The sequence below is a fragment of the Sciurus carolinensis genome, chromosome 18, assembly GCF_902686445.1.
Source record: "Sciurus carolinensis chromosome 18, mSciCar1.2, whole genome shotgun sequence".
In the NCBI taxonomy this organism is placed as follows: Eukaryota; Metazoa; Chordata; class Mammalia; order Rodentia; family Sciuridae; genus Sciurus; species Sciurus carolinensis.
Genome location: NC_062230.1, coordinates 40,302,066 through 40,328,471, shown reverse-complemented (window position 1 = coordinate 40,328,471; position 26,406 = coordinate 40,302,066). Strand labels below are relative to the sequence as shown.

At 51.0% G+C, this 26,406-nt stretch overlaps 1 protein-coding gene across 1 annotated transcript in view; it reads left to right on the top strand.

The window, feature by feature from the left end:
- Nucleotides 1–26,370, top strand: part of Cramp1 (cramped chromatin regulator homolog 1) — a 61,898-nt gene extending 35,528 nt beyond the window's left edge. Inside the window, 16 exon segments of the mRNA XM_047532742.1 lie at nt 1,007–1,010; nt 5,841–5,926; nt 6,459–6,582; nt 7,549–7,630; nt 8,170–9,306; nt 10,487–10,664; nt 13,108–13,289; nt 13,377–13,451; nt 15,551–15,632; nt 16,441–16,545; nt 16,781–16,959; nt 17,853–17,921; nt 18,305–18,533; nt 19,302–19,466; nt 20,443–20,588; nt 22,889–26,370. Of these exon segments, the coding sequence (XP_047388698.1) occupies nt 1,007–1,010; nt 5,841–5,926; nt 6,459–6,582; nt 7,549–7,630; nt 8,170–9,306; nt 10,487–10,664; nt 13,108–13,289; nt 13,377–13,451; nt 15,551–15,632; nt 16,441–16,545; nt 16,781–16,959; nt 17,853–17,921; nt 18,305–18,533; nt 19,302–19,466; nt 20,443–20,588; nt 22,889–23,053 (3,008 nt within the window). The 3' untranslated portion in view covers nt 23,054–26,370.
- The last annotated feature ends 36 nt before the right edge of the window (nt 26,371–26,406 follow it).

Below are 26,406 nucleotides of genomic sequence, written 5' to 3'. Positions count from 1 at the left end.
CTTGCAGGGGGTTTGGCTCAGAGAGGGGCAGGGAACAGCTTGGGGTCTCAGCTGTATTCTCACTGGCCATGATAGCTCTTGGCACAAGGGGCGGCCTTGAGCTTGTGTGTAGCCAACATCAGGCAGCAGACAGGACATCAGCCTTGAAGTGTGCTGTGGGTCAGGCACCAACTTTGGTGCTGCTTACAGAAGTGCAACCCTGGTTCCATGTGAGTCAGTAGGAAGTGGCAATGGCAGCACAGCCTTCCATTTCCCCTGGACCCTTCCAGCCTCCTGATCCTAAATTGCCAGGCTGGTGATGGCCCCAGCTGGATTTTGTTTGCTGAGGTTGACTACGCTCCGCATGGTGCAGTGACTTTAAGGCAGCCCTGGAAAGGTGGCACATTAGCAAGTTGCAGATCAATTTCCCCTTTTCTTTCTTTTCTTGGTACTGTGGATTGAACCCAGGGGTGCTTAACCACTGAGCCACATCTCCAACCCTTTTTAATTTTGAGACAAGGAGTTGCTAAGTTGCTGAGAGTGACTTTGAACTTGTAATCCTCCTGCCTCAGCCTCCTGATTTGCTGGGATTCCAGGCGTGCACCACCATGTCTGCCACCCCTTTTCTTAATAAGGCCAGTATCTGTAAGGCTCACCTGGCCTTGTGGTATCACCTGTCTGAAGCCTGAGAGTTGACTGAGGACTGGGTGCTGACAGGGAGCTTGCTAGTGTCAGCAAGAATGGCAGCAAGTGACTATGTTGAGTACTCATTGAGGCCCAGGAAAGCATGTGAGCTGGAACTGAAGAATCCATGAGATTCCTCCTGCTCTTCCTCTGGGGGCTCACCTGGTGTGTTTTGTCTCAGAGGCGCCAACAGTACTATGCAGAAGGTGCTGCAACAGCTGGTTGAGAGACTTATGTCTGCAGTGGTTGGGGCTGAGGCAGGGAGACCGCGCAGCATATTTGCCCGTCTGTGGGTTTCTGAGTGGAGTCTGTGCAAGGTGCAAGGTAGACGCTGGGTATGCAGTGGGGTCAGGTCTGTAGGTGGATGTGCTCTCATGAATGCCTGCAGCAGCCTGGGCTGAATCTTACAGTGGAATGCATGGAGTGGTTAACTGAGGTAACAGGAAGTGCCATCTCCAGTGCTTGGATCTGCTAGGGAAGGCTTTCTCAGGCATGACACTTAGTCTGGGGACACAGAGGTACAAAGGGGTGCAGTGGCTAGAGGAGAGGGCAGGTGCAGAGTAGGCCAGAGGGCTCGCTGTGTCCTGTTCCCAGCATGCAGGGTGTTGGTGGTCTCCAAGTGTCTCAGGATGCCCTTGAGGTGGTGAAGCAGGAGAGCTCCTCACTATGGGCAAAACCGTTCCACTTTCCCTGTGGAAAATAGTTTTGGGGTGTGCCTTGGTGGGGTAGTATATAGACATCTGTTTTTATGTTTGAATATTTAAATTTATATATTTTTCACTTGATGGTGTATAGTTCTAAGAGTTTGGTATTTTTAAAAGGTAGGTTTTATTTTTTTAGAGTGGTTTTAGGTATAGCAAAAAGTTGTGTCTATTGTGGATTTTCCATACCCTCCCTTCACCTCCACTGTTACTATCCTCTTGCATTTTGGCAGTGCATTCGTTAGGTGAGCCTCCACTGACATTGTTATCGCCCAGAGTCCATAGTTCACCCTAGGGCTCCCTCTTGTCTTGTCAGTTTGAACACATGATGTAATGACCTGTGTCTATTGTTAGTTTCTTCTAGAGTACTTACCCTACCGTGAAAACCCCTCCCTGCCTAGTCCCTGGCAATCCCTGATCTTTTGCCATCTCCACATTCTGCTTTCCCCTGGGTGGTACTTGGTTCAGATTCGCGGTTTCCACTTCTCACTCTGAGTTTAATAAGTACATGGAGTTGTAGAACCCCCAGCAGGCAGGACCCAGCCACTGACGCCACTCTCCGTACCCTGTATTTTGTCTTTTCCAGACCTCATTGAATGAAGCCATCATGTAGCCTCTGAGGTTGCCCTCCCCCGCAGCAGTGTGCCTGTCTGCTGGCCTATTGCCACCAGATTGTTGTGTGAGCAAGGGTTTTCATTTCACTGATGACCCCCAGGGAGAAGGGATGGCCAGCCAGTGTCAGACTTGACAAGACACTGCCAAACCACCTCCAGCTGCTCCCACACTCCCAGCACTGTGTGTTCAGAGCCATCCTCTTTGTGGCTTCGATTTGGGTTTCCCTGATGATCCATGAGATTGATACCTTCTGTATGCAAATTTGCCCTCTGTGTGTCTTCGTTGGTGAAGTGTCTCTTCAAATCTTGTGCCCGTTTTCTTTTTATTGAGCTTAGTGTGTTCTCTGTATATTCAGATATGCCACCTCCAGGTGCCCTCTGTGTCCTTTTTTTTTTTTTTTTTCCCCCACTCAGTAGCACTCAACCACTGAGCCACATCCCCAGCCCTATTTTGTATTTTATTTAGAGACAGCCTCACTTTTGCTGAGGCTGAGTCCTCCTGCCTCAGCCTCCCAAGCTGCTGGGATTACAGATGTGCACCACCATGCCCAGCTGATATTCTGTTTTGATTGCCAGTGCTTAGGGTCCTTCACACAGCAGCAGTCTTCAGTTCAGTAAAGTCTTGTCTGTTATTGTCTTCTGTGGTCTGCTCTCTGTGTCGTATCTAAGATCTCTGTCCAGCCACGGTCAAGATGGTTCCCCTGTGGTTTCTTTTAGAATTTTTATGGCTTTGCCCTTGGATTAAGTTTTGTGTGTGATGTGAGGTGTAGGTGGAGTTTCATTTTTTTTGCCTATGGGTATTGCTTTGCTCCAGTGCCATCTCCAGTGAGTGCTTGCGCCCTGCCAGAGACCAGTGCACTGTCCTGCTCAGCTCTGTTTCTGATCCTTCTGTACTTTCTCATTTGTGTCCATTCTTCTCCCCAAAGACCTTTTAGTTTCTTTCTTTTCTGTGTGTGTGTGTATATGTATGTGTGTACACGGGAGAGGGAGGGGGGAGAGAGAGAGAGAGAGAAAAACACCAGGAATTGTGCCCAGAAGCACTTAACCACAGAGCCACATGTCCAGCCCTTTTTATGTTTTATCTCGAGGGTCTCATTAAGTTGCTTAGGGCCTTGTTAGGTTGCCCAGGCTGGCCTTGAACTTTAACCCTCTTTTGTCAGCCACTGGGATTACAACTGTAGCTGATTACACTGTATCTGACTCAGACTTTCTAGTTTTTAAGGAAAAGCATAATACCTATAAAGTCAGAAGAGAAGTAGAGACAAATTGGTAAGGTGCATGTGGAAAAATGCCTCCTAATTCAAGCCCAAAAGCAACCAAGTGCTTAACCCGCCCATACTTCCACACAGGCCTTTCTAGTTAACTGTGAATCTCCTTTCAGTTACAGAATTGTAAAATAAATTAAGGAATAAATGAATTGAGAAAAGTTCTAAATTAAAATGAAATTCTATTACATTGTTTACAGTGGCATAGAACGTAGCACTTGCTGATTAGATTTATCCAGTTTCTTTGCAAGAAAGAAAATAAATCTCATGTCAGAAGGAAATCCAGACTGCCTCATGCAGAGGAATCACCCTGTTGTCCATTGTTAGTGATCCCATGGTGGTGCTTACCGAGGCCCTGTGTGTTTCTGTTCCAGGAGAGCTCAGGCTTTGATTCCTCCCCAGTCTCTTCTACTTGTTTGCCCTGGTGCGGGGCACACTGGTTTGCCTTTCAGCTCTTGAGGAGCAGGGGTTGCAAAAACAGCCCTTCTCACTCTGAGCCAGAACATGGCCCTTGATCTGGTGCAGTACCCCAGACTTGGACTGATTATGGAATTTGCATTTGAGAAAAAAGGAAAAGGATCATCATTTCAGAATAGTTCCCTGGAAATAAACGTGGGTATACTCACTCCATTTCACTGAAGGAAGAAAAAGGAAGTCACAAAGTAGCAGTTTAACGGAAACTAGGATTAGTGCAAACACAGGTGCCGCATGACCCCCCTTGCCTATTGTTTAAAGTCTTGCCTCTGCTGTTTTGTTTTGAGGCCTCTGGAACAAGCATGATGAACAGAAAAGCCCATTTGCTTCCAGCACTCTCCTTGGAGGAAGTTGTTGAGCTGACTCCATGTTGCATTGCCACTTGTTTTAACTGGATTCCTCCTGGTTACTAGTCCTGCAGCTGTCCCCCAGCATTACTAATACATTGAACCACTGCATTTTATGTCTGTGAGTTCTACCTGGGATAAGGTGGTTCCAGATTTTTTATTTTTTTCCCATTACGAGGGTAGATCCACAGGGGTGCTTTATACCACTGAGCTACATTTCTTTTCTTAGATTTTTAAAATTTTGAAATAGTGTCTCTCTAAGTTACCCAGTCTGGCCTTGAACTTGTGATCCCCCTTCCTCAGCCTTGAGTTGCTGGAATTACAGTCATGTGCCACCACGCCTGGCAAGAATATTAACTCAATAGAATATGTTACTTGGAGATTTGATCTCTGAATTATCCCTTCAGACCAAAAGTAGGTGGGGAGTGAAAGAGTTTTTCCTGGGGTCTTCTTGTTTCCTCAGACAGGTTTTCCAAGTCACAGCTCTGCTTTTTGGTGTCTAGCACAGAGGGAGCTCAGTCAGTACTTGAACAGAGGGTGGATAGGGGGCTGGATAGTTGAGTGAATGGATGGAAGGATGGGTAGATGAACAGGTATAGGGATGGAGTGGATGATGAAAGTCAAGTAGACCCATGGATGGACAAATGAAGGGGCAGATGAGAGGATGGGTGGATGGATGAGTGGGTGGGTAAGGGGATGGATGGATAGATGAGTGGATGGAAGAATGGATAAATGAGTATGTATGGATGAATGGAAGCATGGACAGATGAGTCAATGCATGAGTGAGTAGTAGGATGGGTGACGGGTGGGTGGATGGTTGGACAGGTGGGAGAAGTGTAGATTGTAGCTGCCCTGGCTTGAGCAGTCATTGAACTTTCCCCTCCCCACCATGCCACCTTGGGACCTCACTGTTTGGCTGGCCTTATAAGCACATTAAAGGTTTTGGAGGCATTGTTGAAATCCACTGCATAGGAACTGAGACTTCCATGTTGCAGTCAGAGCTGTGTCCCTTTTCAGGAGTGAACCTAGCTTTGTTTCCTGAGAGGTAGAAGTGGTATGGCTTTTTCTTCCTGTCTGAGGCTGCTGTAACTGGCCATCTTTACAATTGAACTACTCCTAGGTCAAACCAGAGAACTAGCAGGCCTTCCTGTGCTTATTCTTTTTAAAGCCATGGTTGGTGTTCTGATATCTAATTGTAAGTAGCATTTTCTCACAATAACTTTTGTTTTGTTTTGAGGATTGAACTCAGGGGCACTCAACCACTGAACCACATCCCCAGCCCTATCTTGTATTTTATTTAGGGACAGGGTCTCGCTGAGTTGCTTAGCACCTTGCTTTTGCTGAGGTGCAGCAAGGGAGTCAGGAAGAAGGTATGTAGAGGCTATGTAGGGGTGGATTGAGATGTCACCTGGCAGTCATGTGAGGTAGCTCTATAGTTTGTGCTCTGAGACCCCAGGATGAGAAGCACATGGAGATGGGATGGGTGGAGAAAAGGACAGCCATTTGCCCAACTGCAGAATAGTGGGTTTTAATGGGCTGGGACAAGAGCTTGTGCCGTGGAACTTGCTGGAGTATGGAGGAAGTGGCACATTTCCCGTAAATAGCAGACATCTCCTGGTCAGAAAAGTAGCAAATGTCCAGAGCCCTAGCCTTACTTGAGTCCTTGGTGACAGCATGGGAGTCCCTGTTCCTCCACAGTGCCCCTCAGGCACATGGGCTCTTCCTCATGTCTGTTCATCCAGAAGCCTCAGCACTTCTTCCCAACTCTCTTCCCAGAGCCACCACAGTACGTTACAAAGGGAGGAACCTGCGGATCAAAGCACCCATGTGCCGGGCCCTGAAGAAGCTCTGTGATCCTGAAGGTAGGTGACCAGGGAAGGGCCAAGATGCCTTGTAGCTGAATTGGTTTGTCGTTCAGTAACAGCCTGAACTCAAAATGTTTTCTGCCTAGTAGTTCCTGCTGAATCCCAGTACTGCAGATGAATAGTTCTTGTATTTGAAATGCACCAGTTATAACAGTGCATCCACTCGGTAGGTCAAGTTTAGCTCAGAAGCCATGGCAGCATCATGACAGAAGGGTCAGAGCCCTTAGGAGTAGGTCTTTCATGGCCTTTGTGAATGTGAGAGTGACCTTGTTAGTTTTTCCCTTCCTGGGCTTCCTCTGCCTTCCTTGCCTCTGATCCCAAGGCAGTCTACCCACAGCACTCTGATCCTGTTGGTTTTCTTTTTTTGGGGGGTGCTGGGGATCGAACCCAGGGCTTTGTGCTTACAAGGCAAGCACTCTACCAACTGAGCTATCTCCCCAGCCCCTCCTGTTGGTTTTCTGGTGAAGAACTTTACTTTCTGCTTTGTGGTTGGTCTGCTCTGGACTTTCATGATCTCTCTGTTTTGTAGGCCTTAGTGATGAAGAAGACCAGAAGCCAGTGCGCCTGCCCCTGAAAGTGCCTGTAGAACTACAGCCACGCAACAACCATGCCTGGGCACGAGTGCAGAGTCTTGCCCAGAACCCACGCCTTAGGTAATGTGGCCTTCAGTTTGAAAAGGGTTCCTGTCATCTGGGCAAGGGTAAGGGATGCTGTTTGTGTTTTCCTCAGGGAGTTGATGCAAGGAGCAGGTTTTGCCCCAATGCTGAGCTATCACTTGAGGACAGAGTGTGAGTGTGATGCTGCCACAGGAGTGGTTGGTCTGACTGGGGCCCTGCCTGTGTTGAACTGCTGTCATGCCTGGCTAGGGTTCTTGGGAGTGAGTGTGAATGGTAAAAGGAAGTCTTGGCCAGGAGGCCAAGTGGTTGCAGAACCTTCCTCTCCTCTCTGCCCCATAAAGTCCTACTGCTTCTCCTTTCTCTGACTTCCTAAAGATTGTTGTCTGCTTTGTACCCAAGGCACTGCTATGGGAATGGACTATTTCAAACATTTTTAAAAATTGAGATTAAAGTCACACGATGTAAAATAAACCGTCAACCACCTTTGAAATTTACAGTCAAGTGGCATTTGATACATTCTCAGTATTGTGCAGCACACCCTGTCTGTCCAGAAAATCTTCCTCACCCCAGTGCACAGTGCCACTAGCAGTCCTCTCCAGTGCTTGTGCTCCTAGCGACTTCTGGTCTGCAGGCGCTGGGCCAGTTGAGTCTGCAGGAGCCAGCTGCTCCCACTGGGTGCGCTCTGGCACTGTCAGTGCCTTGTCCCCATCCATGCGGCGTTAGGGTTGGGAAGGCCTGGCCATTCCAACCCTTGAGCCTTGAAGGCTCCCACAGTTCCCATGCACTGCGCCCCAGGCGGTAATGGGAGCAGTGTCACACCTGGTCACATCCTGTGTGATCCTTCCTCGGTGCTTTGTGGGAATCCATTGTGGTTCAACTGATGGGGCTGATCTTTAGGAGAAGGAACCGGGGTTCTGTTGGTGCCCTCCCTGACCTGGCACAGACCTGTCCTCTCTGCTGTGTGGCCTCGTATGGCAGCAGTCTCTCTTCTTTGTCCCCTAGGATGATTGTGGAGCTGCATCGGAAGGTGTCCAGCCTCATAGAGTTCTTGAAGCAGAAGTGGGCACTCCAGGAAGTGCGAGTTGTATCTTTTTGCAACTAAACAAACCCCCCAAGCTCTGTGGCTCCTCTTGTTTGGGAATGGGGTCTTACGTCCTAGTCTTTGTTTCTGCTATGTGACCCTGTAGGAGCCCTTTGCCACTGGGGTTTGGCTCTAGAACCCCATTTGTTTCCTCCTTGCAGTAGTGGCACTTGGGCACAGCAACTCTCCACACTATGACTGACCAGCCATCTGCCCATGTGGTGTGGTGTGAGGACCCCTGCTAGCAGGTTAAGTGACATTACACAGGTACAACCCCACCTGTGTTCTTGGCTGGCTGCTGACCCTGCCTGTTCCCTATGTACAGTGCACATCAGAGGTGTGAATTTCCCAGAGACGCAGGACCCTGGGTCATGATTTGTCAGTGGCTTGAGGAAAGTACTTAGGTCAGGGGTCAGGGCAGATCTGAGCTCCTGTGATGCCAAGGAGCAGGTGTGGCTCCTGGCAAGGGCTCTCACCCTGCACCTGGTGAGCAATATGACCCTGGTGCCACTGGTGGGGTTGCTCCTTGACAGCATGTCCAGCGGAAGACTCTTGAGGAACGGCAGCTCCCGGGCACCAGCACCCTGCAAATGCAGGAGAAGGTGGCACTGCACCTGTTCCCTGGCGAGAACTGCACGCTGACGCCTTTGCCCGGCGTGGCCCGGGTGGTGCACTCCAAGGCCTTCTGCACGGTGCACTGGCAGGAGGGTGGCAGGTGCAAGCAGAGCACCAAGGATGCCCATTCGCTGCCCCCAGCCCAGATCCTGGGCATTCAAAGTGGGCAGGGCACAGCCCGGGGCCAGGTGAAGTGCCCAAGGGGTGGCACTGAGGGCAAGGGCGGTGGGCGGCCCCCTCCTACCATCGATGTGTCGCAAAGTTCCGGAGAGAGTTCCCCTGAAAGTACCCCTGGGGAGGGGGCCACCCCAAGTCTGAGCAGCCCGGATGCTCCCGACAGGCCTCCCCTTGGGCACCAGGACTCCGGGCCAAGTCTCGAGAAGACCCCTGCAGCAGCTCCTGCAGAGGGCGGGGATGGCCTCACCAGAGAGCCGGGGGCCCTGCCGTGTGCCTGTGGCCAGCTCCCAGACCTGGAGGATGAGCTGTCTCTCCTTGATCCCTTACCCCGCTACCTGAAGTCCTGTCAGGACCTTATCGTCCCGGAACAGTGCTGCTGCACAGACATGAGGCCTGGGAGAGATCACCCTCTTCCTGGCAGGGCGGCCTCCCCTGAGGCTCTCACACCCAGCAGCAGGGAGGCTCCTGACGTCGCCCCCCATGGCCCAGACCCTCAGCCTGGCCCAGCCCCTGGGCTCCCCCTGGATGGTTGCACTAAAGACCCAGCAGATGCACCTTCAGAGGAGCCCCAGCAGAAGGGAAGCCCTTTAGAGCTTCCACCGCCTCAGGGACAGCCTGCTTCCAGGCCCCCAAAAGAGGTCCCTGCCAGCCAGCTGGCCCAGCAGCTGCGTGAGGAGGGTTGGAACCTGCAGACATCTGAGAGCCTCACGCTGGCTGAAGTCTACCTCATGATGGGCAAGCCAAGCAAGCTGCAGCTGGAGTACGACTGGCTGGCTGTGCTAGGCCCCGAGGGCCGGGCCACCCACCCCTGCCCCCCGGCCCCCCATGAGCAACGTCTCCTGAACTGCCTCCTGAGGCTCATCTCCACGGAGGTCAACCCCAAGCTGGTGAGTGGGTCAGTGTGGCTCTGCAGGTTCCCTGTGGGAAGTGTGGTGCCCAGGCTCTAACCAGGCCTGGTCATGAAGGTGGCTGCGACTTGAGCAGTGAGATGACTCCTGGGCAGGGCCAGGGTCAGGCCTGTAGGGGGTGAGTAAGTTGTGACCAGAGAGATTATGAGTTCATGCAAGTTTGGCTTTGCATGGAGAGAAGTGACGTGGCTAAGTGCCCTAGGGGAGGAGGAAGCATGAGGTGTGGAGCATGGTGGGCAGGAAGCTCAGTAGAGGCACTCAGATCAGGTCCTGCCAGCAGCTTCAGCATCACCTGGAACTTTTTAGACATGCAGCTTCCAGACCAGGACCCCCATACTTAGGGATAACCCCAGGTGACTTGATGCGATACAGGTGTAGAGAAGACTGGCCAGTGGCTCACTGAGATTAGAGACCTTGGGTCAGAGATGGGTGCCTGTCCTGTAGCTTTCCGTCTTGCTGCAGTTCCTCCTTCCCTGGCAGGGCTGTGACAAGCGCCCCACAAGGTCTGAGACAACGGGAGATTGGCAGAGATGGGAGAAGTGAGGCAAAGGAGACAGGCACTGGGCCTGGCGGTGCCATGGAAGCTGTGGCTGTGTAATCTTTCCTTCCTGTGACTCAGAAGAGTTCTATAGACGTCTTAACACTGGTTTTTTACTGTGGGTGTTTTAAAAGCACAGTGTTCTCTTCTGCTACCCAGTACCTCCTTCCTGCAGCTGGGCCCTGCTCAGAGTGGGTGAAACCTGTCCCTTGGCTATGGTCAATCCATCCATTCTCACCACTCACACAAGCACTGGAGACATACAGGGGCTCTCCTAAGCACGGGAGCAGTAGCTTTCATTACTTACCTGGCTGGTGATTTGTACTTTTTTTTCTCTTTTGGTTTCTTTTCTTTTCTTTCTTTTTTTTTTTTTTTTTTTTTTTTTTTTCTTTTTTTTTTTTTGACCAGTGATTTTTGAAACTGGCGAGCCGCTGAGTGACTTTGGGGATGCCAAGGTCAGGTGTCTTTGACACCCCGCCCTTCGCCATCATGGAAATCAGGCTCTGATCCCTGCGCCATCTTCCAAATGCTCAAGGGTGTTCTCACACCTCCTTGGGGCACTCACATCAAAGTCATTTTTTTTGTGCTGAGTTTGGACATTTTTGGCCGATTTCTGTCCAGGCTCCAGAAGCAAACGCCACATCCACGGCATCCGTGAGGCCTGCCCAGGAAGAGCAGTCAACAACCCCCCCAGGGAAGGTGATGACCATCAGTTCCCGGAGCCCCCGCTGCCCTCGAAACCAGACTGCCCTCCGCAGCAGCAAGACCTTCCCATCTGGTGCTGCACCTTGCTCCCCAGGTGAGGGTCAGGGTGGCCTGAGAGGGTCAGGGACTGTGCTGAAGCTGAAGGCTTAGGTATCTGAGGCTGCCCTGCTTTCTGGTCAGCCATGGTTGAATGGATGGTGTGAATGGTGAATGTGGAAGCCTGTCATAAAGGGCTTAAGTCATGGGGTCCCAGAGCTACCAAGAAGCAGAGGACGGGATGACCTTTGACAGTCTGGACACTAGGGTTCTTGTGTCACGAAGCTGTAGAAGCATCCATATTATGCTGAGTTGGTGGCTCATGGCCTCTGAAGATAGTTTTTTCTTTCTAAACCTGTGTTGACTGTTTTTCTTTGCATGTAAGACATTACAATAAAGCTTCCTGTTAAGGGACATGCCAGCAATTAAATAGTCTTGAAAGAAAGACAGAGTAACCTGCCAGTCACAGTGGACCCTATTGCAGGTGTATCTAGGAAATAAATTTCTTTTTGCTGGTGCTGGGCATGGAACCCAGGACCTTACATGTACTAGGCAGGTGTTCTACCACTGAGCTTGTACCTCCAGCCCCAGGAGACTGGTTGGTAAGTTCTGTCTCTGCATGCATAAGCCCCAAGGTGAGCACAGTGCATGTCCTGGGCATCAGTTCTACTTGGTTAATCCTGTGGTGTTCTTATAATTAAGCTGATTATTACAGCTAGAGTGGTGGATTCTACGTGAGTGTCTGAAGTGAGAAGTGTGAATGCTCTCTGTGGCCCTGCTCCTGGTCCTCAGCACATGTGCCCTGTTCTGCCATGGCGGAGCAGAGCTGGGTGTCTTATGATTGAGTGTGGGCCATATTCTCTTCTCTGGCCTAGGAGAAGTCATGCAACTCTTCCCAAGATCCTGGAATAAGAACTTCAGGGCTTCTGCTTGCCCTGGGCCCCTAAGGCCTCCTCACACTTTAGCATAAAGTTGTCATGGTCGCCTGCCTAGTGCCTGTGCTCTGACAATGGTGTGCATCCTGGAAGAGACAACCCTGTCTCAGTTCTCGGGGAGTCCATACCAGGTCAGGCAAGATGTGGACATATGAGGGCATACCAAAGATACAATGACTTTTCAGCTGAACATAGTGTCCTGGTGTGTTAGCAGTTCTTCAAGATGATTCTCCATTCAGAGAATATCACTTGTTTTATATTTTCTTTGAGTTACTGTGTTGCCAGTGACCTGCCTGTTGAAGATTGTTTCCTTCCAGGTACAGTGTTGCACATATGCAATCCCAGCTAAGGAGGCTGAGGCAAGAGGATCACAAGTCCCAGAGCAGCCTTGGCAATTTAGTGAGACCCCCGTCTCAAAATAAAATAGAAAGGGCCAGCGATGTGGCTCAGAGGTAAAGCATCCTGGGTTCCATCCCTAGTACCAAAGGGGAAAAACAGAAGAATCCTGTTTCCTTTAGAGTCCCACTCGTTGGTCTTTTTGGCAGGGAGGAGTGGAGGGTATTTTTTGTACCTGATATTGAGCCCAGGAGTACTTTATCTCTGAGCCAGGTTCTGGCTAAATTGCCCTTGAGACCGCCTGCCTCAGCTTTGCATGTGGCCAGGATTAAGGCATAGTCCCTCTAGGGCAGCCTGGTGGTCTTTGAACAGACCTAGGCTGCTGCTGAGTTGGGGCACAGTCTCCTGCAAGTGCTTGTTTTATTTCTCTTCACCTTTTTCTGTGTCCTTCCTGAGGGTGTTACAGAAGGCAACAGCAGACCCCTAGCCACCCATCCCTGTAGTCAGGCCTTTCCCTGATGAGGACCAACTGACAGCAACTGAGCCTCTCCTGCCTCCCCTTCTTCTTAGTTCTGTGTTCTCTTTATAATTTCCTCTTTCTGAATGGAGAATACTTACAGACCAATGGGCCTGCAGTTCTGGAAACCTACATTGATGCTTAGCGAGCCCAGACTGTGGACTCTGAGTGTCAGTGAAGAGGGCTGTACCCAGCCAAGAACACAGAGGGTGCAGAATCCCAAAAGAGCAGTTCTTAAATATTGCTTTCTGTCCTTTTACTTCTAGGTCTGTTTCCCATAAAAATTTGAGATTAGACTAGGGGTTAGCAAATGACAGTGTGCTACCTAAATCCACCCATTGACTCTTTTGGTAAATGGCATGTTGGCGCTTGCGGGGCTCCCTTGTGGATCTGTGTTCTGGCTGCTTTTCCACTGCCACTTTGGGTTTGTTTGAGATTCCCTTCTATTTCTGAGAAGTCTGATGTTGGGTGACCCTGTTTTGTCCACTGAACACTGACCATTGGTGGCATGCTCGTCCTCCTAGGAAGGCTGTGGTTTCCTCGGTTGGGCAGGAACCTCTGTGAGAAAGAAAGGCCATGTTTCCAGGGTTGAGATACAGGCAGCGGAAGAGCATTGCAGAATTCTTTCCTGGTGTTCTTCCTGACAGAACTCCCTTCACTCTGGAGAGTTTGTGGAAGAGTGTTGGCATGTGGCTTTCCCTTCTCCTTTCCAGGTTTAAGGAACCCCCCGAGGCCCCTATTGGTGGCTGGTCCCTCCAGCACAGGAAGCAGTGACTCAGATGGTGGCCTCTTTGCTGTCCCAACGACTTTGCCACCCAACAGCCGACATGGGAAGCTCTTCTCCCCCAGCAAAGAAGCAGAGCTAACGTTCCGGCAGCACCTAAACTCGATCAGTGTGAGTGCTGGGCCGGGCGCCTGTGTGCCAGGCCATGCTGTCATGCCATGGCACATCCTCAGCACTGATGTACTATCTCCATTACAGATGCAGTCGGACTTCTTCTTGCCAAAGCCCAGGAAACTGCGAAACCGGCACCTGCGGAAGCCATTGGTGGTCCAGGTGAGGACCTCACATGAGTCCACATGCCCTTGGCTCTGCTGCTGGCCCAGCTGGCCAGCACACCCTGAGTTTCTTCTGTGACTTAGGTTTTTGGGGTGTAAAATGGGGAAAATCCCAGCTCCTTCCTTTCCTTATGAATGGGAAAAGTAAAAGCAAAACCAGTTAACTTAATGGTGCCTATAAGTAAAGATAGTCTTTGAATTGCATTGAAAATTATGGGCAGAAAAGACAAAGTTCTGGGTTCCAGGTTCCAAGAATGTCTAGGTTGGGTGGGTCTATTGGAGGATTTCTCAGGACATGGTGAGACACACTGAGTTGGTGCCAGCAATCAGCAGGGTTGGGTTGGCAGGCCAGGCCTCTGCTGAGCTCCAGGAGTGAGTGCTGGGTGGACCTTCTAGTGCCACATGTAAACTCCAACAAACAGGGCTTCAGAGGCATGTGAGAAAGAATCAGTGGAAGGGAAGCTGCAGTCTGAAATGGCTGTGGCCTTAAAAATGCATGAATGTGTGCTTTTTGCGGGGATTAATAGGTCTCCTTTTGTTAGACCCTTAGAGTTCTCTTTCTCTCTTTGAAATTAGTTCATTTAGAAGTAGGAATTGCAAAAAAGATCTTAGGAAGGAAGATGCATTCTAAATCTTAGGTGGCTTGGGTTCATACTAACATTTAATTTTGAATCCTTTCCCTGGGAGTGGTAGGAAACTCCCTGGTTGGGTATGAGCCTCATGACTGTTGAGTACGGGGCCTAACATCACCTCCCATGGACTAAGTCCAGCCTGCTGTTTCTTATTTGAGACAGATTTATGATGTGTAGTTCACATTCTGTAGAGTTTGCCTATTTAAGGAGCACACTGGAGTGCACTTCAGTGTGCTTTCAGTGTGTTTATGGGTAGGCACAACCACCACCATCTACTCCAGAGCGTCTTCACCACCTGGAAAAAACCCAGTGCCTCTGAGTGCTCTCTGGCTTCCCTGCAGCTCCTGGCAACCCTCCTTCACTTTCTCTTCTGAGCATTTCCTAACACATGATCATATATGTGGTCTTTGCCACCTAATATTTTTGCCAGTAAAGCTTTATTGATGTGTACCATCATTCATTTCCATCCTGTCTGTGGCAGGATCAAGTATGGCTCAAAGTCTAAATATTTCCTGCTTGGCCCTTTTCAGAAACGATCTTGTTAAGCACTGGTCCCGGCTTCGGAGTAAGGGGCACAAAGCGTGTTTTGGGTGGTCAGTGAGTCCTTGCCACTGTGTGCCCTTCTCACCTCTTGCCTTGCCTGCATGGAAGCCCAGCACAGCACCTGCCTTCTGATCTTTGCCAAAACCAATGCCAGGTAGATCTCTTGGGCGAGGAGAGGCCTTAGTGTGGCCCAAGTTCTCTATACACCAGCACAGAATGGCAGCTGTACACTAGGCTGAGGTGTCCTAGTTTTGTTTTTCCTGTCCTGAGGGTTGACTCCAGTGGCATCTACCACTGAGCTACATCCCCAGCCTTTTTTAATTTATTTTGAGACAGGGTCACTAAGTTGCCCAGGCTGACCTCAAACTTGTGACTTTCCTTCCTCAGCCTCTGAATCTCTGGGGTCACAGGACACTATGCCCAGTTTGGCAGATGCTGTCTGTGAATGTTCTGTGGCCACTGCCAGTTTTTGTGGGTGACCACTTTCTTCTCAGCTGGTAACTGTTGTCACAGAGGTGCCCACAGGAGGAACCTTGTGAGGAGGCACTGCGTGCCCCTTCCCACTGCTCGCCATGCCTGCGTGGAAGCCCAGCAAAGACTCCGCCCCTTCCTGTGCCTGGGACTATGACAAGTCTGTGTGCCGAGGTGCACTCCCAGCTATTTCAGAGGGGCCTCTGCACACGAGACCGGTCATGCAGTAGCCCTCGTTTCTGCTGGTGAAGGTCCAGTTTGTAGGGAGGACCTGCTGTCCTGAGACAGGGGGCCCTCAGGACATGAGAGCCTCAGACTATCCCAGGCATCCTTGTTGTCCATGAATGCTCAGCTCCCTCTTACTTGAATTCCTTAATAACCCAGTTTGGGGAGTGATCTCTTTCAGCATTGGAATCTTACTGCCTTGATAATTTGCCTTCTGTCTTCACAGAGAACGCTGCTCCCCAGACCATCTGAAAATCAGTCTCACAACGTGTGCTCCTTCTCCATCCTGTCCAATTCTCCCATTGCTGGTAAGGGCCAGCTCCTCTCTGGGCCAGTTTTCCCTCCTCTTCACCTGAATGTGACCTTGCCTGGAGATGGTGCTCTGCCTGACCTTTCTAGTGTTCTCTGTTGGTTCTGTCAGTACATGCCCAGCCCAGCCTGTTGGGTCAGCTGCAGTGGCAGGCAGGGCAGAGGCCTCTGGTGGGTACATCCTTGGGGATTGGCTCATCTGTCCCTGTTGGCACCTCTGTTCAGTCAGTTTAGTGGTTCAACAGGGCATGTCCAGCACTGTGTGGAGTAGTGGTGTTTTTGGGTTCTTTGGATCGTGCCCTTATACTTCAGTAACCACATCAAGGGGGCTGGCACTTTGAAGTCCTCTTCCACTCCATAAGAGTTTTTCATTGAAGCACATGCTCTGTGGTCTTTTACCAGTCTTCTTGCTTTTCACATTTCATGTGTATCTGCAAGATCCATCAGCTTCTGATTGCTTTTTCTCATACTTGTTTTTCAACTGTAGAAAACCTAGCAAGGTACAACCACATTGTAGAGGCAGCATATCAGTCCAAGGTCTGATATGTTGGCCACCCCTGAGGTGCCCACAGCTCATTCCAGGGGATGACCATGGTGACTACAGCCTTTCAGCAGCTCCTGGAAGACAGGCGGTGCCACCATGGCAGGTCCCAGAGCTCCTCTCCCTGTTGGGGGCCTGTGTGACCTCTTGACTCCCCATGCAAACAAGTGTCCGGAAGGTTGTGTGTTTTCCCATAATCCTAGCTGTACTGTAGAGGGTATGGGCAGGCTACGATGATGTATCTGACTTTGTCTTTCCCCTTACAGGGAGAGGCTCATTCCGGCCCATCCAGTCTTCTCTGACCAAAGCAGCTCTGTCTCGGCCTATCGTGCCCAAGGTCCTTCCACCCCAGGCCACAAATCACTTGGCCAGTAAGTCTGCAACCTGCATGGTGACAGTCACTGATAAGGTTCCTGAGTAATGTTTCACAAAGTATTTTATTCTTTTTTCTCTCCAAACCTTGTTGTTTCCTTACCCTTCAAAGAGAACACGGGAGCCCTTGGCTCTTGCATCCAAGTGAGGTGTGAGGGAGAGGCTCTCTGAGCTTTCTCTGCACACCTCGTGGAGGCACAGAACAGAGGTGTGACATGCTGCTCCTGTTTTCAGGTGCGGTTGACCTGGCAGCCCAGAGTGCAGGCATTATCCCTGGGAGCCCCCTACCGGTCTTGGCTGCTGAGGGCTTGTCTGGCATCTCCCCACTCTCTTCAGATGAGGTGACAGCTGCTGCCCCGGGTCAGGACTCCAGTGGACCCCAGCAGAATGGAGACCCTGTGCCTGCCATGGGGGTGAGTGTGTTCACAAGTGCTGTTCAGCATTGCAACCAGCTTCTTAGGTGGAGCCAGGCCAGGGGCTGGGGTCTGGCTGAGGGGCTGGAGAAGCCACTGTGCCAGGGAATAAGTAAGCACCATGGAGCACACACCAGGAGAGGCCAGGCATAGGCTTTGCTGTGTGACACGGGAGGAGCCACGGCTAAGACATGCATGGCAAGGTAGCTCTGAGCCAAACCTGGGTTTGTTGACAGCCAACTCACAGCCTCCCTGTGCGGGCATCATAAGCGGGCGGGGGCAGGGGGAGTGGTCTTCACAGCCTTGGCCACCCTCCCTCCTGGTGGCCCAGGAGCTTTGGTGTCTTGTCCTGCTTGGGAGCTGGCTGAGAATGGTAGGTAGGTCAACCCTGTGGAGCTCCAAGGAGCCCAGCCTGCCTGAGATTATGAGGCTGACTTTTTGTTTTGTTTTGGCAGGGGTGGAGTATACTGGGGACTGGACTCTGGGCACTTGCCCACTGAGCCACATCCCCAGCCCTATTTTGTATTTTATTTAGAGACAGGGTCTCACTGAGTTGCTTAGCACCTCACTTTGGCTGAGGCTGGCTTTGAACTCGTGATCCTCCTGCCTCAGCCTCCTGAGTCACTGTGATTACAGGCACGTACCACCATGTCCTGTTGAGGCTGATTTCTTAATAGGCCTCGAGTTTGCTTTTTGAAACATCAGATCGTTCCCATGGCTTGACAGTGTCTGTCCAGCACTTCAGCCTGGAGCACAACGTGTCACTGGCACCTGGGCTGCTAGGAAGCCCAAGTACCTGAACAGCTCTGAGGAGTGCAACCAGGCCAGCTCTGGGATGTGATTCTGGCAGTCCACGTGTGAGCCACTTATCGGCCTGTCTGGTGTTCCCACAGAGCACAAGTAATCCATTCCTCAGCATCCATCCAAGGCCAGAGCAGGAGCCAGCAACAGACAACTTCCAGGTAGAGTATGCATCAGGGAACACTGATGCTCAGCGACTTCTCCTTTTGCCCACCTTGCCTGCTTCCTTGTGAATGGCAGGCTGACTCCCAGCTCTGACCTCACCTCAGATCTGGCTTCTGGGCCAGGGAGGGAGGAGGGGGCCATCTGCTGGTGGCTGTCTGCCTGGCGACCACTTAGCACCCGTGTGTCAGAAGTTGAGCTGTGGGCTGTGGTTGAAGCAGGACCAGGCCACCTCAGCCTGGCCTCCTGGCTGGGTCACGCTAGCACCCTTCACGCGCTACAGCTGGCACAGTTGCCCAGCTGAGCCTGAGGTTGTGCTTGTCTTTTTTGTTTTGGGTTCCGAGTGGCCTCTTGTGTCTGAACAATGCCTGCCTCTCAGCAGGGTTCGTCTGTTCTCTCCTTACCCGAGCTGCCCAAGACTCCTCCCCAGAATGGCCTCTGTACCCCTCTGCACTCAGAGAGCTCCAGCGCCCGACTCTCCCCGCCTAACGTCTCTGCACTGCTGGACATCTCCCTGCCTGGCCCCCCCGAGGATGTGCTCTCACAGGGGGAGCCCGCCACACAGATCAGCGACTCCATCATCGAGATTGCCATCAGCTCTGGCCAGTATGGTGAGAGCGGGTGGCCTCGTCATCCTTTCTAGAACCCGATTCCCACCAGCCAAGGCAATCAGACTTGCCTTGAGGAGTCTGGACCTACCCAAGTACTTGTCAAACTTGGTGGGGACATTCCAGTCCAACTATCATTTTTGAGCATCAGGTTTCTGTGACCCACAGGAGCTGCTGTGCCTTCAGAGAAGGTGCATGTGGAACCTGAGGCTGCTAGTGGTCTGGTAGGTTTGCTCCTGACCTTGAGATGAGAGCCAGATGGCCCAGATGGCCCGTAGGGCCCACTGTAGTCCAGGAATCCAGAGGAGTCCTTTCCTGGTTAATTGTCATCCTGGCAGACAGTTCAAGAGGTAGCTAGATTTGGTGTCAAGGCATTAGCCCAACCTCTGTGGGACAATAGCCCTGGTAGCCGTGGTGTATCACTTGCTGGTGTGACAGGTCCAGGTTCAGACAGGGCAAGTTCACAGCCCACCAGAATATCTGAGCAGGGCTGATGCAGACATTGTGGAGAGGGGTTATGCTGAGCTCTGGGCGCAGGGCCTGGCCCCATGACGGTGCATGCTGCTGCTTTTGTCCTCTGCATCGTGTCCTTTCTGCAGCACAAAGCCACCCTGAAGGCTCTGTGGTCCTTGCCTGTAGACCCTTGTTAACCTTGCTGGCTTGGGGTCCCAGTGGGATCTTCTGGGTTCAGCAGTGCACAGCCCCTCTCTCCTGTTGCCTCCTTGCTTGTGGGTTGGGGAAGCATCTTTGACCTAGGATTTTGGTTCACAGGTGAAGGAGTCCCCCTTTCTCCAGCAAAACTGAATGGCAGTGACAGTTCCAAGAGTCTTCCCTCCCCGTCCAGTAGCCCTCAGGCGAACTGGATCGCCTCCCCCACCCACGACCCCCAGTGGTACCCCAGTGACTCCACAGACTCCTCACTCAGCAGCTTGTTTGGTGAGTGTCTGGGGAAGGGTCCGCTTTCCCAGGCCAGCAGGCTTTGGAGTCAGGAAGGTGCTGTGTTCTCACACACAGGAGGCATGAGTGAGGTGGGATGTGCATAGCTTCTCAGCGATTGCTCACCATGAGCTCTGACAGGTGTGTGCACTTGGTGTCCCACAGGCTATTGGAGGCCGAGCACTCTTATGTTCTTGGTGCCTCCTTCAGTCCAATCTGCCCGCCCCTCCACTCCCCACTGGGCCTCCTGCCAGTCTTGGCTGAAGCCAGAAGAACTTGGCCATCTTTGAACTCTTGGTTTCTCTCTTCCTGTGTTCAGTAAGATACTCTGAAATGGATGTTGCTGCCATCTTGCAGCATAGTGTTGACCACATAGGGGAGCATCACAGGGCATGTCTGCTCCCCACCACTGGCTCTCTGGGTACCAGTACCAGTTAGAGGGAAGGGGCATGCAGGGAAAGACACATGTGCTGCCGTTGTCTGCATGGGAGGAGCTTCCATAGCACATCTGGGAGACTTTAGAGAATGGTGAGCATGAGGGATATCCATCTTGCTCACAGCTCCAGAGAAGGGCACGTTGTGCACACACTGAACTTAGTTCTGACTGCAGACATCATGCCGGGTGGTCCAGCAGGACTGGAGGCTCTGGGTTTGGGAGTGCAAAGGGGCCCAGCATCCCAGGATGTGTTCCTGTGTCTTCCATAAGAGTGCAGAGTCACATACAAATCGGGAACAACCTTGGTACCTGTCCATGAGGGCCTAACATGAATGTTTAGAAATGAGGTGTGTTGGGTGGGATGGGAGACAGTAGTGAGATAGCACAGCACACTGAGTTCATGAGGAAAGCTGGTCCAGCGTGCCCACAGCCCTTGGAGCAAGCACGCAGGTGGAGACCCATGGGGGCCTGGCTTGGCAACCACTCAGCCCTCTGGCTCATTTCCTATACTCAGTGTTGTCCTTGGTCTTCTCCCTGCAGCCAGCTTTATCTCCCCAGAAAAGAGTCGGAAGATGCTGCCAACTCCCATCGGGGCTAACAGTGGCACTTCCTTGCTTGGTCCCAGTTTGTTGGATGGCAACTCACGGGACTCATTTGTGTCCAGATCCCTGGCTGATGTTGCAGAGGTAAGTGTGATACCACCTGAACTTGACTGCCCAGCCCTTCCTGAGACTAGGTAGTTAAAGACTACGAAGTGGTGACAGGAAGAAAGTGCATTTGACCTCAGACCCTGGTGCCTGGAGGGACCTGGGAAGCCCAGGCTTAATGCAGAGAGTGGTCTCTAAAGGCAGGTAGAGCTGGTTTGGATCTCATTGTGCCCTTCCCAAGCTGTGTGACTTTAGCTGTCTTAGCTTCCTGACAAGTGGGTATGACACCATCTGGTTCTGTCCTAGCAGCAGGGCACCTTTGAGTAGTATGTCCTGTGCTGTGTCTGGGCTGCAGCCCACGAACTTGGGATTGGGTTCTGCAGAAGGACTTCACCCTTCCCCGCCCACCCATACCTCTCCCAAGTTCAGGCTCTGATAGCTGGGGTCACAAGAGGGCAGGCATTTGATATGGAAGTGTGACCCTCTTTCAGCCAGTTCAGCATCCCTCTGTCTGACTAGGGTGTTCCATATTGTTTGCGTGTGACTGAGGCCTGTCAGTCCTGCAGGGGCAGTGCTGGTAGAAGGAGTGAAGACAGGTGAGTTTAAGGTGAAAGACGGAGATCCACAAGTGCCACAAGAGAGATGCAGTCAGAGCATATAACACGAAAGGGGTGGGTCTGAATCTAGAGCACCACTTGGGTGGGTTAGTCCTGTTTTCAACCTCCTGGAGCAGCTTTTTCCAAACTGATCTCTGGATGTCAAGCCTTGGCACATTCTGAGGTCTCTGTGACCCCTGAGGGGAAAACTTAAGTCAGCAAACACAGAGCTGTTTCCCACAGGCTCCTTGGCATCTCTGCTCCCTGACTGGAATCTTGAAATGGTAAACTTTCAAGAAGCTTTGGAGAATTCTGAGCCAAACCATGATCCGAGTGGAAAACTTCAACCAATGAGAACATAAACAGAATAATGTAATGAATCTCCCTCACAGTATGCATAGTATTTCTTAAACTAGTTTGGCCACGGAATCTTTATTCACAAAACACTCAATAGTACAAATGTCCCACAAGAAACTGGTCTTTTCCCCTCCACATGTTGGTGCAGACACTGTAAGCCCTTGGTTCTGTGGAGATGACTCTGCAAAAACGCTTGGAAGTTACAGTGCTGCACCCAGGCCACCCAGGTCCAGAGTCAGAATGCCCCCTGGACCAGCTCCCTAGTGATGCAGTGCTGCACAACAGCTACATGGAACACTGTCCTTAGTGAGTTGTGTCAGCACACACTGACCTGCAGAAACAACCAGCAAGTGTTTAGCAAAAGGGTATTCCTTGAGAACTCTGCTTCAAAACACCATTGCATTTGGAAGCACCCTCACTATCCGAAGTTGATCTGAAACATCTGTGGGTGGAATGGTCTGATGGTGGGATTTCAGTAAAGGATGGAGTAAGAAATTTGTGGGGAGAGGTGAAGTTGGCATAGCTGTTGAGGATGGAAGCTGGTGCCAAGTGCCTAGGGGAGGGGCTCACTATTTGCTCTACTTTTTGAAACAAATTTCAATTTATTCATGAGAAATTTAAAATTCAGTGCATGTGATAGCTCTCCCTGGAGGCCCAGAAAGGTTTCTCATTCATTCACTAATCATGCAGTTTTTTAACAAATATTTATTCACAGCCTACTCTGTGCAGATGCTGCTACAATGCCCTGTGCTCAGGAGGCACCTGCCCCAGTGGCAGAAGCAGACAGCAAACCATGGAGACTGTCAACCCCACATTTTGCCCCTAGGATATTATGTCCTAACCCTTGAATCTCTGCTAGAATCCTGCATCCTTCCTAATCTGCTGCTTTATGTCTTGTGCACTGTCATGTCCACTGTCTTTCTTGTATTTCTTGAACAGCTGTCACCTATGCACACCTTGGGTCTTGCACTTGCCATTTCTGCTGATGAGAATGTTTTTTCTCACGCCTTCATGTGACCTACTCCCACCTTTGTCAAATCCTTGGCACCTTGGAGAATCCTCCTCTGATTCCACCCCCAAAACAGACCCTCTCCCCTCCTCTGCCTTCCAGCTCCTCCTTGATTCCTGCCTTTCACAATGTATTGTCTGCCTGTCTGTGATTTCTTTCCCCACCCCATCTCAGGAGGGAGAGGCTGCCAATAGTCAGATGTGCTCAGTTCCCACTGGGTTCTCCAGTGGAGCTTGCAGGAAGTGCATTTTCAGACCACAGAGGGACAGAGCTCTGGGCTTCCACCAACGTCCACCCTTGGCAGCTAGTTGCTGCTAGTACAGATGGCAGGCCACCACCCTCTGATTTGGTCTATCCTTGTTCCCTCTCTCCTGCAGGTGGTGGATTCCCAGCTGGTGTGCATGATGAATGAGAACAGCATTGATTATATATCTCGGTTCAATGACCTGGCCCAAGAGCTGTCCATCACTGAGCCTGGCCGCCGAGAGGTTCTGTTTGACAGTGGTGGAGGAGGCCCCCCTGTTGGTGACCTCTCCCAGTGACCACACCTTGTGGCAAAGGAATCCTGAGGTCACAGAAGAGGGTTCGTAGGACTGGCTGTACTCATTTGTGGCAGACAAACCCTCTTCAAACTACAGAGAAAGCAAGTCAAATCCAGAATCTCCAGAAGACAGTCACAGGGGCACCTTTGCATCCCAGGATGTGCAGCATGCAGGAGCAGCTGGTCCCAGCCCTGTCCAAGTGGAGGCTTCAACATCCCAGGAGGCTAGGACCAGCTCCCAGAATGGTTGATATCAGGGAGTGCAGCGGTATGGTAGCTGCTCCTTGCTCTCCTTGGGCCCATGCTGGTCCAAGTGGGGATCCTGTACTGTCTCCACTGTGGTGCTGGACATTCCAGAGCTTGCTTTTGAGAAGGGGTGTGCCTTGGTGTGGTCATTGCGTGCTGGAAGACTGCTGCCGCCACCTTCTAACATTCTTTCACTCACTTGGCTGCTCTGTGGTGGTGCTGAAGGGGACAGTTGGCACAGCACAGGCTCCTGCCTGATGGGGTGTACACCCCAAGACTGATGACAGGGCAGAGGAAGGTCCCGGGACAGTATATCCAGTGCCATCTCCCCAGAACACTGACCCTTTCCTTTTGCTTCCCCTGTCCAGAGGGTTTGTTCTGACTGGTGTAACAGGAAGGGGGAAAGGAATCATGTCTTACGCAGGTTGCGTGTACATTTTATAGGACCCTGCTAAGCTGGTTGAAAATGTTTTTCTTGTGTTTTAAGAATTAGGAGACACAGACAAGAAAGAACAGAGTCCTTTGTGCAGCTGGTTTCCTCCCTGTGTTCCCCTGCAAGTTCCTTCCAGGTGATCTGAGATGTCCTTTACCTTGACAGGGTTGATTCCCCAGGTACTAAGGTGACTGCAGGCCAGACTTTGCTGATGGGTCTTGGAGCGTCTCTCCAGAGGTTCCATTAGGCGCCTGAGGCTGATCTGCCTAGCAGGGAAGACATCCTCTTCTTCAAGAAGCTCCTCCTCCTTTGGCTACATTGTCAGAGGGTGTGTCCAACACATTTAGTCCCTGGGCCTGCTTTTGCACTGAGACCTCAAGTTTCTTCTTCCTAATTAAGGAGACCTGGGCAGGATTTGGATTTAGATGTTCAGGTGTAGTCAGCTTTCCACATTGTAACCTGATGACTCCCTCCTGAGTCCCTATGGTGGCTAGTACCTTTTACTGGAGGTAGCCTAGCATCTGTTCTTTCCCTAGGTGGGGCTCCTCCACCTTCTCAGCCTCAGGAGATACAAACACACAAACCACCCTCCAGCCATATGTGGTGTGGCATGGTGCTGGGCAGGTGAGGCCTACACTGCCCTCACCTGATCACCCTGTCCAGTAGCCCTTTCTAACCCACCTGAATCTCCCTCCATCTCTGCTTCCAACTCTTCTTTTCCCCAGTTTGTCTGGTGGCCATCCAGGCCAACCCTCACCCCCACTGTTCTGTCCCCATCTGCAGTGAAAAGGGGAGCCTGTGTGCAGAGGGGAAGGAAAGACCTCAGGTGTGGACACTCCATCCTGTGGTCTCACCAGCTGCTGCAGCTGTGCTGGATTGCAGGTGTCAGTGGAGGACATAGGACAGCCTCCCCATTTCTTTCCCAGGTTCCTCCTGGCACTGGTGCCTGTGGCAAGGCCTCCCACCTCCAGGGCCTCATATAGCCTGTGCTGTGACCCCTGCTCTGTGGGATGAGAAGGGGAATGTGGCACTGCTTGTTAGGAAATGGTCAGTGGTGTTTGAACTAGGTTGTCTACGCTTGGTTGCATGTGGTATTTAATATGTCATCTTCCTGAAGTCAGCACCTTTCTGAGCTGAAGATCAGTAGGCCTCTCTGGTCTTGTATTGTAGGTGAGGACCCCAGGCTGTGCTTGATGGACCAGCCACAGAGGATAGAATCCATTAAGCATTGCGCTAGCAGCATGCCCTGTGGCCCTGGCACAGCGCTGGGCAGGACTTCCCTTAGCTGCTTCCCCTCAGGAACACCTGAAAAAGGAGCAGAACTATGGAGACTAGGATCCACTTCTGTAGGCTTTTGGTATAGCAGCACCACCCAACTGTGCAGACTACATTTGGGAGCCCTGCATATAGAGCACTTGTCACCCAGTGGAAGGTTAGGGGATGGAGTGGACTAACTTCCTCCTGCAATGAAGCTGACAGGAGTCCAGAGAATTCTGCAGCTTCTCTAGCATTTGCCTATCATTGTTAAGGGGGAAACATCATTCACAGCAGAGAAAGTGGAGGCCTTTTCTCCCAGCCCAAACAAATATTCATGCTGGGCAACTGCTAAAAGGCTGGCATTCTCCACAGCTGGGCAGAGAAGCCTCCCAGGCCCTGCATCTTCCAATGGAGTTGTGATAGTCCAGTATCCAAGATCAGTTCCTTGGAAAAATCTTTCCCTGATCCTGATGATGCCTGCGATCTTTGTGCTGCTGCATCTTTTCCAAAGATTGAGACCAAGGACCTCTGCTATCAAGGAAGTTGGTGTTTGGCCTCATTCTTTACTGTGACTATAGAGTGATGAGCTTTCCATCCTTGAGAAGATGCAGGGGCAAGTTAAAGCTTTGTAGCTCCTGCTTATTTGTGTATCCTGTAGGGGTACGGTGCTTGCTCAGGGAGTGGGGATCTTTGGGGACCCTTCATCAGACTGTAGATCTGCTTCCCATACCTGCAGGTTCTTAGTGTGGAACTCCTGGAGTTTTGTCTTTGTTTTTTCATTTTATGGTGACCTCAGTGCCAGTGGAGGTCCTTTTCAGTTTGAAGGCCACACCTTTTGAGTCCAAATTTGCTCTACAGGACACTGGAAACAAGTGAGGAGGGAAACAGTTATACCTGCTTTTTGAACACTGAGGTCTGTCAGATGCATTTGTGAGGAAACACAGCACTTTTGTCTTATGAGGAAAAAAGGAAAGATTTAAAAAAAACACAAACCCAGAGTACACCTCTCCCAGCTGTCAGAGCTGTCCACATCTCCCAGTAACTTGCCATGTGAGATCAGTCCAGTCTTAGAAGCACTGCGCCAACCCACCCACCCCTGTGTTGACATTGGGGATCACTGGCTGGAGCACGTGGCCTGGGCCGCACAACTCAGTGCAGTTCGCTTTAATAATTAAGCCATATCATCCAAGGTTTCCAGCTTGTTCGAGATGTGAATTTGTTTTATAGATTATAAATACACAGTGTATGTATAAAGCAGAATGCCTGTCCTTCCTGGTTATTTTTTGTACTATATTGTAAATTATATTATTTATTCTTTACCAATTTTGGGAATAAAAGGTGTTTTGGTTATTTAATATAATAAAGAAAAGCTGTTAAACTCATGTTTAAATTTCCGGTTCAACTTGTAAATGTTTTTA